General features: G+C 43.1%; 1 protein-coding gene across 3 annotated transcripts in view; it reads right to left on the reverse strand.

Annotated features, from left to right (window-relative positions):
• Positions 1-13,533, reverse strand: part of dym (dymeclin) — a 210,238-nt gene that overhangs the window by 121,282 nt on the left and 75,423 nt on the right. For all 3 annotated transcript variants that reach the window (XM_047017283.1, XM_047017284.1, XM_047017281.1), the window contains exon 8: positions 6,959-7,101. In XM_047017283.1, coding sequence (XP_046873239.1) covers positions 6,959-7,101 — 143 coding nt within the window. The remainder of the gene's footprint in view (positions 1-6,958; positions 7,102-13,533) is intronic.

The raw sequence follows: 13,533 nt of genomic DNA on the forward strand, positions 1-13,533 counted from the left end.
GTGGTGCCGCTCCAAATTCCCTCGCTTAGACAGTGCCTGTGGCTGGTGGCACAACATACACACACTCTTGTCTTTTACCAAGGTAAAGATGAATTCCTCCTCCCATTCATGATGGAAACTGTAGTTTTTCGCCCTCTTTCGTGGTGCCTCTGCCATGCTTGCTAACACTATGTGGACAACACGGCCGGGTAAATAAACAAACCAACGGCAACCACGCCCACAGGTATCCTGGGATAGCAGGTCTCTCAAAGGTCGTCTTCGGGAAAAGACGCCCATTTATTCTGTCGGTGAATTGCTTTGCAACACGCACAGGCCAATATGCAAATCCAGGTACAAGAGAACGCGCGTTCAGTTTAAGAATCCTCCGCGTTCATGAATTAGTCGGAGATCAGTATTTCTGAAATTATTTTGGAGATCGACAGGGAAAGTCTCCGAGATCGACACGTCGATCGCGATCGACAGGTTGGCGACCTCTGGATTAGACTGTATGACTATGTTTAGCTTGTATTCTGCTCCTCTCTCTTACCAACCGTCTCTGGAGGAGGGAATCCCTCTCTGAATTGCTCCTCCCAAGGTTTCTTAAATGTTTTCTCCCGTTGGGAGTTTTTCCTTGTCTTCCTTGAGGGTTTAGGTTGGTTGAGGGGCAGTTCTATGGGCGCATGTGAAGCCCTCTGTGACATGCTTGCGTGTAAAAAGGGCTATACAAATACATTTGATTTGATTAATTTTTTTTAATCTAGATTTAATCTCAATCTATTGGAATTAATCTAGATTAAAATATCTCATTTGAATTCCGCCGAAGGCATTCAGAATATGTGTGCTACCCAAATAATGACTAAAAGTAAGTCTTTGAGAACGGGTTTCTCAAGCCAGGTGAGCGAGGAGATTAGTTAGCCTGGCTGATAGAGCTGTGCTGACGGGTTTACCTCGGTTGCACTCCAACATAGTAGTTTGACAAAGACTCTTCCCCTGCGCTACATCAGTGCTTGGCCCGGCATCTTCCGCATTAGCTAAGAGATGTTTTGCGTTTAGGTGGTATTTGAGACTGGAAGAACTTGTACAGTAAACCAATTCCACATCGCATAAGGTGCAAACAACCTTAGTCTTGTCGAGGTTTTCCATTGGGAAGCTTCTTAAAAATACATTTTCCCTGAAGCAAACCCGGCAGGTTCATAGCTGCATTCATGTTAGCACGTCACGTTTGATGTGGTAATTTCATACTTAAGGCATACACACAGTTCGAAGACTCGTTCTCGCCCCCTACAGTGCAATTCGGCTAGGTATACATCTTTATACATTTTTTTTTTCATCATTTAAGAGTCTCATGTTAACGAAGCACGTTAACGCCGATAACGGCCCACCACTAAACTGTACACAATAGACTAGGCCTATATGTAAAGGCCCCGTCACACCATAATGTTCTGATCAACGTTCTATGACGTTAGAGGAAACGTTGGTAATCGTCCATGGTCGCTGGTATAGCACTGGTATAGCGCCAGCAGAGCGTTGTGTGGACGCTGGTGACGCTGGTAATCGTCGGAGAACGCTGGTCCCAAAAAAAAGTTTTTAACATGCACAAAAGTTCTCATGGAGACCAGCGTTCTTCAACGTTCAATTTTAAACGCTGGATAACACTGAAGAGCGTTTGTGGAACGTTTTACTAACAGTGCACGCGTTTGGCTATCGTTAATCAGACTTTAACCTAGCGTTACTTGGTTTTTATTTATTGTTTGCAAAAGCAAAAGTCGTTTTCATCGTTTGCTTTCGTCACACGTCGTCGAGACCCAGTGACACATCGTCACACGCTAATAGTTTTCAGGGGTGTCTTCCTTGGTCGCTGTTACACGCTCCTCATGTGTCAGTCCCACGCCAGATGTCTCCACCTCGCCCTAGATCGCTCGCTTGAACGATTAGAACTTTCAGAGAAGTTTAACCAGAACGTTATGGTGTGACGGAGCCTTTAACAGTGCTTTTATCCAAAGCGACTTCCAAGAGAGAGTTTTACAAAAGTGCATAGGTCACTGATCATAACAACGAAAAACATTGCGGGTAGCCAAACATGAAGCATACATTGTGAAACCAACTAAGTCCCAAAGGGAAAAACAATAAGAGCATGTAGTTAGACTAGTTACAATTAAACAGCAAGAACCTCAAAAGCGCAAGAGTGTACCTGTGGAATAAGCAAGCAAAAATAACATATTTCACAGCGAGTACAAGCATTTTAGGACAGTTACAACAAACCAACAAGTCTCACAATAAGAGTCATTGTGATCCTGGAGGAAACTAACATCAGGTCCAGCCAATCTTTCCTAAGTGCCGTTGTACTCCCGGAACAAGTGCGTCTTGAGCCTTTTCTTGATGGTGGGGAGACAGTCAGTGTCCCTGATGGAGATGGGGAGTTGATTCCACCATTGGGGGGCCAGACAGGAGAGACAAGAGCTTGTGTTGGGACCGGGCACTCTTGAGCAGTGGGACCACCAGACGGTTGTCAGAAGAAGAGAGGCAGGTGGGGGTGTAAGGCCGAATCCCAATACTCCCCCTTCCCCCTTCCCCCTAGCCCTTAATTTACCCCTAGCCCTTGGCCCTCGAAACAAAGGGGTAAGGGCTACATATCCCTAAGAAATGGGACGCCACTTGGTTACGGGTACGTCATTGTAAGGCAGATTTTCTGTGTACATGTACAGCCTAAGTATCTGTAAGGTCAAGAGGTCCTGCAGCGAGGCCTCTCTCTGAGCAGAATATAGCACACAGCCCAGACAGTTAGGAGACTGTGAGGCAAATCAAGTACGAACTGGGACTTGAACGTAATTCATCACCACCTCAGCTGCTGAATACTCTAGTGCATCAGTGTACTGACCACTGAAGACCCGTTAAGGAAGCAATTCTGTGCATTCTATATCTGTACTGTCCAACTTATGTATTTAAGCATGGCTAAATGGTTTCCCCTCATGCAATCAGTTTGTCTTTAACTGATTGTTTGATCTGGGTACTCGACTAATAAACCAAAGAATCAAACTCCTTTACTTAGTTGTGACTCTTTCCGGCCTGCCTTCCTCAGATAACCTCCCTATCAGTCATCTAGCACATATCGATATCTCCAAAGCAAGTACTGTTATGCACTGATATCAAACAAAATTTGCTGCTAATGGAGTTTACTTAAAACTGTAAACATGCTAGTCAGAGAAATGCGGGACTCTTGTGCAAATTAGCACTGTAACATTAGCGTACCAAACTAGCGGTTTTTAGAAACGTTTCAATTAGGAAAATGGTTGCAAATATATATGTACAGAACTTTGTATACCAAAAAACAAGACTGTCCCCAAAAAATTATCAATTAATTAAGCTGAAAATATTACATTTATCGGACTCTCTGGATGATCTGGCCGCCATTGTTGCCGGTCGCGCAGTATTCACATAGCCCTAGGTTTCAAGTAAGCTCCCGATCTTACTTGGTTTTAAGGGGTGTATACCCCTTCGCCTTAGCCCTACCCCTAGCTCAAAAAGAGTATTGGGACACCAGTAGCTCTCACGGGAACGCACAAAACTAAGGGGAAGGGGTAAGATTGGGATTCGGCCTAAGGCTGGAGGAGAGACTTGATGTAGTCAAGTGCAGTCCCGTTCACTGCTCGGAAGGTCAGTACCAGAGTCTTGAATCTGATACGGGCCGTGATGGGAAGCCAGTGGAGGGAGATGAGAAGCGGGGTAACATGGGAGCGTCTGGGTAGATTGAAGACCAGACAGGCTGCCGCATTCTGAATCCTCTGGAGAGGGCGGGTTGCGCATGCTGGGAGACCGGCGAGCAGCGAGTTGGAGTAGTCCAACTTTGAGACAAGTGCTTGAAATAGGAGCTGGGTGGAAAGCTCAGACGGGTATCTCCTGATCTTCCGGATGTTGTAGAGCAGCAAACCCCAATTAGCGGCCCGCGGGCCAGATCCGGCCCGCAAGAGCCAAATGTCTGGCCCGCGCTGACAGTTTTAACTATATTCATGCTGCCAGTTTTAATGCACTACCCAGAAAAATCGGACCTTCGCAAACAAAAGATTGCAAGCATAATAACATCATACAAGCACTCGGTTTTAACTATGTGTATAACAACATTGGCACAAGAGAGTGCAACAGCTGCCTCTTTACACGTTTCTTGGAAGCTTGCAAGGGCTAAGAAGCCATTCGCCGATGCAGAGTAAATCGACATGGATGGCTGCCGAAGTTTTAAACCAATAGGAAAAAATCCACAAAAGGTTGTTGAGCTGTTAAACAAGCGAGCTGTCGGCTAACACGGCAACCAGAAGAGTCAAAGTTTTAACCCTTTCCTGCCGGACCATTCAAATATGGGCATTAAAATGCCCATGGTTCCCGCCTTAATAGCTTCGCCGTCCAATCACCGATTTTATTTCTGAAAACTGCCAGATACTCATGACAACTTAAGCTCAAAGTACATATCATTGGTTAAGGGGTTAGTAGGAGGGGGAAATAAATCTATCGTCTGCAACGGCAGCCATTGTTTTCCGAGGCGGAGCCAGAGCGGAGACCATGGGAGATTGCCTACAGTGTTAGATTTACAGCTTCGAATTGAAATCGGAGACGATATTATGAGTAAAGACAAGTTCCTTAATATGTGTTGTCAATATTGTCAATTAAAAGTCTAAACTTTTTACTTACGAAGAATTTGTTTGTGGGAGTGACGCGAGTGTTCTCAGGAAAGAATGACGTGTCCGGCTTGGCCGTTTTCGACAGGCAGCAATGACGGTAGTAGCACTGTTTAGCTTCGACTTGAGCAGATTTCTAAAAAACTTCGAAAAACAACATTAACTAATTAGATTATGTACACTGTAAGCTAAATGTACATGCCTTGTTTGGCCAATTCGGTCGATTGTGGAAGAATCTCGAACGTATTTTAGTTATCGAGAGGAGTATCCAGCCATAGCGCTAGCTACTTTTGGGACAGGATAATTCCGGTTTCCCCTATGTCTCCACTAGTCACTAAAATGGTCATAACTTTTAATCAAAATATGGTATTTCTAATCTGTCTTCTGTTCTACATTGCCCACAGACCTGTGGATATTCCACCTGCTCAAAGTATTTCTCTATCTTGTAATTAAAGTGGTTAGAAATTCATTTGTCTGATGAGGTATGGTGGATGGAGAAGTTTTTGTAAAGAATGGCTGCCTGAAACCACTTTGATAAAATATGATTTGCCTCAAGTGATCATATATTTATTGACATGATAAAAATCCCCTAGTTCTCTTCTTCAAGATGGTATAAACAGTTAAGGTGTATGATTTGATATGAAAATTCATAAAATATTAATATTAATATGAATATCATATTTCAACAGCTTCTGGAATGTTCGGAATGTTGTCTCAGGCAGTAGTGTTTTTTCCAGTCCAATCACATTCGAGGAAAAAGGAAGCATTCTCACTAGAAATAGACTCGTCCTGTGACCGAACCGACATGGTCTGTCATGTTTGCTGGACTATTTGTTTGCTGACTGCTTGCATAGAATATGCTCCAGGGGCATTTCATAATGAAATCGTTGGTTTTAGACTAATTTTGTTTCAAGAGTTCTTTTTTTCTTTTCTTGTGACTCCCAACACCACTACTAATAGTGATACATTTATAAAATAGTTATACAATCATAATATAAGTAACATCCGTGCAAAAAACTGACACAAAAAATAAACAAACATGTTGGCCCCTTGGCTTGGCATGCCAGACCAAATTTGGCCCTATTGGAAATATAATTGGGGAACCCCGTTTAGAGGGTGAATCCACATGACCGGGAGACCGCAGCAATGTGGTCTATGAGGGAGAGCTTGTCATCCATGGTCACCCCGAGGTTCCTGGCAGAGGATGAAGAGGTCACCGTCGCTGATCCCAGGGTGAATGAGAGGTCGTGGGAGATGGTGGGTTTGGCCGGGATGATGAGGAGTTCTGTTTTGGCTAAGTTCAGCTGGAGGTGGTGCTTGGTCATCCAGGCGGAGAAGTCTGTGAGGCAGGCCGCGATCCTAGCTGTTCTTAAATTGATTTTCATTATTGACTATCGTTAACTGATTATTGTTATTTTGTAACATCAAAAAGCCGATGCAGAAACAGAGAGAAGGAAAAAGAAAGTAACGGAGAAAGTGGAGGCATGGTCAAGGAACAAGATGGATATGATCATTTCAAATGCCCTCCATCTAAAGACCTAGAGATGTTTTTCCAATTCTCATCCAGTTCTAATTTTGTTAACAGTCTGTTCTTTTTCCTTACTTCTCTCTGTTTCTGCATCTGCTTTTTAGCCTATTTGTATTAAGCAACTGTACTGGGGTCGTGGGCCAGTCTGCGTTTCAAAGTCCGGGGCTGTTTTTCGGTCCCAGTCCAACCCTGGTGGGTAGTGTGTCAGTCCTTTATGCATGAGTGTGTCATTTATTTATATTTTGAAATGTGTGTGAGTGTGTCTGTTGGGGCGGCACACAGTATCTGTCAGGGTAGCACACCCCTGTGTAGTGAGCATAAAGAGACAGACACAATGGCTGGCTGGCGGTATGATAGGTGACAGCAACCAACAAAGGATACTTATCTATAGAAAAACCCATGACAGCATTCCCGTACTTACACACTAACAAGCACATGTATCACAAACACACACTCACTCATGAGAGCATTTTCAGTCATACAGTCATAGAAATACCAGCCTCACACACATACACCATGGTCTGGAGTCATTAGCATCACAAATCCACTAGAGACACTGGTCTGACCTCTTACTGTACCTTTGCTGCCTCTAACTGATTGATTGGCTCTACACACACACACACACAGGTAGAATTAAATGTTTGAAAGGACAGATGGAGAGATATGTACGAGAAAGGCTGTCATCTTGGAAATGTGAATCTCTGAGTGGGTAGTGCTACCGACGACAAACAGCAGCCACGGTAGCAGTGGGACTTTCTGCATGTGTGTGTGTGCTATGACTTACTGGCAACTCCAGAAGCCAGGCCGTAGAGCAGGCCTCCTCCATCTGACTGATTGTCAAATATGTAAGTGGCCGGAGGCGGGCACTTCTCCTGTCGGATAAAGTTGTAGAGAAGAGTCTTGACTAGTCGACTGGTCAGTTCCAGACTGGGGGGAAACAAAACAGTACAGTCACAAACAATAGAACACCACATTGGAACACAGACACAAACGCACAGTAACACATGTACTAGAAGACACACATACAGTGCACACATATGTTGCTCCAACCCCAGAGTGTTGGAGCTGCTGCATTGCAGCCAGGTTAACGGACAGCAGCACAGGCTCCAGCAAAAACAGGTCATACGTGTTTGTCCCCTTTCCCACTTCCCAATCAGCTGATGGGCCACACCTGTGTCTCATCAGCTGATTGGAAAGAACTCATGGATAATGGGAGGCCCCGTTCACAGATACACGTTTTAGTCTCTTCGTTTTGGCCTTCTGTCGACACTGAGACAGCTTTTCGAAATGAAGGCTTTCTAAAATGATGACGCATTTTTTGTCAAGGACGCAGTCATGTAACCCATTCAGTCCTAAAGAAAATAGTGGACAATGTTGTATCGCAGTTGTTTTGGCTACTCTCCAGTTGAATTGCGTTGTTAAAGATTTACATTTATTCATTTAGCAGACGCTTTTATTCAAGCAACTTCCAAGAGAGAGCTTTACAAAAAGTGCATAGGTCAATGATTATAAACAACGAGATAGCCCACAAAAAACATTGCAGTGTACATGTAGGAAAGCAAGCAACAATAATATAATTTACAGCGAGTACAGGTAATTAACTCAGTTACAACTAACCAACAAGTTACAACAAAACAACACGTGCAACAAGTCCCTCAGTAAGTGTCATTGTGTTCATGGAGGAAATAAACTAACATCGGATCCAACAAATCTTAAGTACTGTCGAACTCCCAGAACAAGGGTGTATTTAGCCTTTTCTTGAAGGTTGGGAGATAGTCAGATCTCTGATGGAGGTGGGGAGATGATTCCACCATTGGGGGGCCAGACAGGAGAAGAGCTTAGGTTGGGAGTGGGCGCTCTTGAGAGGTGGGACAACCATACGGTTGTCAGAAGAAGACCGTAGGTAGCGGGTGGGGGTGTAAGGCTGGAGGAGAGACTGGATGTAGGCAGGGGCAGTCCCATTCACCGCTCAGAAAGTCAGTACCAGGGTCTTGAATCTGATACGGGCTGTGATGGGCAGCCAGTGAAGGGAGATGAGGAGCGGGGTGACATGGGAGCGTCTGGGTAGGTTGAAGACCAGGCGGGCCGCTGCGTTCTGAATCCTCTGGAGAGGGCGGGTTGCGCATACTGGGAGACCGACGAGAAGCGAGTTGCAGTCGTCCAATTTGGAGAGGAAAAGCGCTTGGACTAGCAGCTGGGTAGAATGCTCAGACAGGTATCTCCTGATCTTCCGGATGTTGTAGAGGGTGAATCTACACGACCGGGAGACTGCAGCAATGTGGGCTTTGAGGGAGAGGTTGTCATCCATGGTAACCCCGAGGTTCCTGGCAGAGGATGAAGGGGTCACCGTCGCAGATCCCAGGGTGATTGAGAGATCGTGGGACAAGGAGGGTTTGAATGGGATGATGAGAAGTTCTGTTTTGGCGAGGTTCAACTGGAGGTGGTGCTTGGTCATCCAGCTGGAGATGTTTGTGAGTCAGGCATCGATTCAGGCTGTTTTTGAATTGATTTTCATTATTGACTATCGTTAACTGATTATTGTTTTTTTGTAAGATCAAAAAGCAGATGCAGAAACAGAGAGAAGTAAGGAGAAAGTGGAGGCATGGAGAACCCCCGGGTCAGCCGGGGGGAACGACAGGTACAGCTGCGTGTCATCAGCGTAGCAGTGGTAGGAGAAGCCATGGAAAGTGATGATCGGTCCAAGCGAGGTGGTGTACAGGGAGAGGAAGGGACCAAGGAGACCAGTGGAGAGCTGGCGTTGGGCTGACACTTGCCTCCCCAGGAGATCTGGTAGGATCTTCCCGACAGGTAGGATGTTATCCACTGAAGTGCAGTGCCAGAGATGCCCATCTCAGAAAGTCTAGCGAGCAGGATCTGATGGGTGACCGTATTAAATGCTGCAGGTCCAGCAGAATGATGACGGATGACCTTGAAGCAGCTCTGGCAGAGCTGAAAGTAATGTCAGTTTGTACATAGTAATACATAAATAAACGCCAGATGGAAATGATGCATGTCAAAAGGTCTTAAGTTTTACTCATGCGCAGTACAAAGACATAAGCATTTTTAAACGTTTCCGTGTGGATGAGCAACTTTTGAACTTTTTTCAAACAACATATTAGTGTGGACGAGGCCGGAGAGCCAGCTTGAGACAAGGTGAGTGTGACGATGAGTCAGAAGAGGTGACAGCCGTGCTCCAGCAAAAACTGTGACCTGTTTAAGTAATTGTAATTTGCTCTATTTTTCACCAAGCAAAACTGACCCTGATTAGGAGAAGAGCGAGCAAGCCCTGACATGCCCCCCATGAGGAAGACCCTTACTTGAGTTTTTCCAATTTGTTCCATCTTGTGGTTTTGTAGGCTGGTCCTACATCCCACTTGTTGCCTTGCCCACTAACCCTTATTGGGGGTGCTTGCCTTTGACAAGGCCCAACCTATATTTACTCTCATATATATTTATTGGGTGTGCTTGCCTTTGGCAAGACACTAACTATAGACCTTTTTTTGGAACGTAAACAATAACAGATCAGATATACATTTTGGTGTGGTTTGTAATGTTTGCTACAGTAGCTAGCTAGTTAATTGTGGGTGGTTGGGGCTAGCTAGCAACATGAGTCTAGCTAGCTAGTTAGATGAAAAATCTAGTTTGACAAGATTTAGCAAATGTTTTTAAAATATATTGTTTAGAAATGGTTTAAGTAGCTAGCCAGACACATACTTATGCTATAATTATACTGAGTTTAGGAAAATTAGCTAAGGTAATTTTATGGACGTTTTGCACAGTTATGTAGCTAGCTGTGTAAATGCAGTTGCCCATGCATACGGTGCATGCCAGTTGCATGTGTCTACGTTTAAATGGGTGTGCTAAAGCCTCCACAACCGTTGTTCTCTCAATTTTGAGTTATTTCTACATGTCATATACTTGTAGAAATATGCCATGACATGAGCTTGCAACGGTATCTCCCAGTTTTAGACTAGTAGCTATTGTGCCAACGTGTAGGCTCTGTGTTTTAAATAGTTAAATGTTTGTGAAAAACAACCTAGCACATCTGTATATTTATTTGTATTTTTTTCAGATACTAGTAGGAACTGACATTTTTGGTAGAATGCAGACCAGATTCATCAATTCTGATACAAAATGCACAATTATCACACCAAGTTGAGAAGCTGTGAACTCTCATGTCCTGAGCTTGAGGTTAACTCCTTAATAAGGAAGCGACTAAGTGACAGGGCCCCTGCCAAGAACGTCAAGAGACCCCAAAAAGTGGAGGTGAATTATCTGCCTCCCCATTCACTAGGGGAAAGTCAACACCGCCAAGTTCAAATATTTTTTGTTTTTTAGACAGATCATTTTGCATTCGAATTGTGACGGGTAGCATCATTAGGAAGGTTGTTTTTCATCTTCTAACCAGGTCCCCTATCATGTCACTTAATTTTAGATAGCGGAGGAATTCCAAAGAATCACAGCCGTTCCTCTCTCGCAAACGTTTATGAGGAAACTTGACAGTTACACACCTAGACTGCTCAACATCATGAGAGCCAAGGGAGGAGTTCCAGGAACAAAGATACGGCCAATACTGGATACACTCAATCAGGTAATTGTTGAGTAGGCACATAATTCACAGTTTCTTCACTTAGTGTAACACGTCTTGAAAGAATGTGGCATAGTGGACCTGACAAGTGCTTCAGAAATGTTAAACTTCACCCCATGTTAAACTTCTCAATTCAATGCAGCAGGGTTTCAGCAATGGAGGCAGTCAATCCGCATTCTTCATAAATTAGTGTATACTGGCGTTGGCATTGGGTGATTTTAAAATAAACAATTTTATCCACATATAAGGTCAAGATAAATTTACCAAAGATAGTTATCTAGTCTGGTTGGACATATTCCTCATTATTACTCCAGGCTAGGGTGCAAGTACAAATTAATGTCATCCACCTTTGTTTAGTAATGCACCTTTCAATTGGCAAGGTGACTGTCAACAGAGATAATCAGGTTATATAAATAAATAGCCCAATGCTAGCTCTACTAGCATATCCAGCATATCCATGTGTGATCACACCTAACAGATTGTTCTTTAACAGAGAGACTCCATTGAGAGAAGACGGGATGCAGTCATCCACAGTCTCAGAGTACCTTGGAGAGAGTGGTGTTGAGCTTTTCTTGGACTGCCAGGTATGTCCTATTAAGAGCAATGTGTTTAATCAAGATTGGTTGATTAAGGGTTAAGGTTTTTCCCCACAAGCCCGTATTAATGTTGTTTCTTCTGTTATGTTTCAAAAGGAGGCTGACCGACATGAAAACACTCATCACATCTTGAAAGTGCTTGTTGTACATGCTGCCATTGATGAGGATCCCGTGGATGTTTCCATCATTATTGAGGGTAACGAGGTGCTGATTAAATGTGACAACACAGCAAAAGCTTGCACACTGTTGATCGGACTGCTGTACGCACTGAATCTGGAATACCCTGCAAAGCTCAAGTATACATTTGAGGTCTTCCAAAAAACGTTTTCTTGAGCTTGATGGGATCAAGCTGTCCTCAAAAGTCCAGTCACTGAGAACAAAGTTGCTGGTTTGAATGTTAAAAGGCTTTTTGGTAACCTCACCACTGAAAGACTTTCACACAAGACTTTTTTTTTACGCTTGTATTAACTTTTTACTACATTTGAGGAATATTACCATTGAGGGACATATGTGTTGTTTGTACAGTGGTATGTACAAGTCTTCTAAAATGCCAGTCATTGAATTAATGTGTTTGTAAGAATTTAAACTTCAGATCTTTTGATGCAGGTCATTGTGTACATGTTTGATTTCCAGCAATGTGCAAAAACTTTCTCTAAAAAGAATTCTGGATATTTTGCTACAATTTCAACAATTGTCTGTTTATTTAATCAATCACGTTATTTCTGTTGTGAGTTTTAAGGCTTCACACTAATACTGAACAAGAGACTCATACATGCTCATTTTGGCTTGCAGTGAAAAGTCCTTCTTTGTTTTTCACAGGACTTATTTTCAAGTTTCTTTTATAATTTAGTTATAATTAAGTTAAGTTACCACACCAAGTCGAGGCATGTGGACTTTTGAGTGTTGTGCTAAAACCAGATTTTTAGGCATTGAATGTTAGAAGGCTTTTTGGTAACCTCACCTTCAGTAGTGGTTTCACAACTTTATTATTTTTACACTTGTATTTACTTTTTTACTGCATTTGGGGATTATTGCCATTGAGGGACAGATGTTTTGTTTGTACAGTGGTCAGTACAAGTCTTTTAAAATGCCAGTCATTGAATTAATGTGTTAACACTAATACTGAACAAGAGACTCATACATGCTCATGTTGGCTTGCAGTGAAAAGTCCTTCTTTGTTTTTCACAGGACATATTCATCTAAGCATTGCCAAACCTTCTGAAAGTAGAAAAAATGAATTCAGCATACCCCAAAACATATAATTTGACACCGAGATCACTCAAATCCGTCAGGTGGATCCCTATTCATGAGAACAATTGATATCGGGAGCTCAATTTGACGGCCATCTTGAAAAATGGCCGCCATCTTGGATTTTCAAGTGGCTAGTTGGACAGATTTGTTAAGTATACCTTTGGGAGTCATCGTGCCAATTTTGGCGCTTGTATCACCATATGCACGATTGTCCTCTTATCTGCTCCACTAATAGATATACGTTCCTGTTTCATTGTTTGTATTAAAGGGGCAATTGACTGGGTTTTTGGGGTATTTCACACTGTTCCTTAAGGTCTCCGAATAGGGTATGTAACATTGGTTGGGTTGAAAATGGCCCGGGTGCTGTTCTATGCCCTCTGACAGATCCTCTGAAATGTTCCCGGGAAAAAACACTAGCTTTTCTCCTTTTATGGTATGCTCATTAATATTTAGATCAGCTGCGCGCTGATTGGTTGGTTATCAACGAGTGAAGCTGGGAGCAAAAACGCAACACGGCCAACAGCAGCACTCGCTGAAACACCGAAGTTGGAGACTTGAAATAAAAACGCGCAAATAAATCTATTGTGTCTACACAACACTGTTTTCAACAGATTGACTATATATCTTTTGAAATGATAACATTACTTGTTTCCACTTCTGTTGTTGAAGCAAACTGGATTGACGTAGGTGGGTAGAACGTTAGGCTACAGCTTAGCAACCAAACCATATTGTGATTCTACTCAGATTCAGTTAGCTAGCTAGGCTACTGTAGCTCTAGATATCTTGCTGTAAAATAACATGACAAAGATCTGGACAAACATGCATCGTGAATTGTAGATTTTCAATACACAGGTTATTTATTTGAATGAAACACAGTCAGGAACATGAATCAACGTTAGCCCCATTGCCAATAAACTAGGCTAA

The sequence above is a fragment of the Hypomesus transpacificus genome, unplaced genomic scaffold, assembly GCF_021917145.1.
Source record: "Hypomesus transpacificus isolate Combined female unplaced genomic scaffold, fHypTra1 scaffold_51, whole genome shotgun sequence".
NCBI classification, from domain to species: Eukaryota; Metazoa; Chordata; class Actinopteri; order Osmeriformes; family Osmeridae; genus Hypomesus; species Hypomesus transpacificus.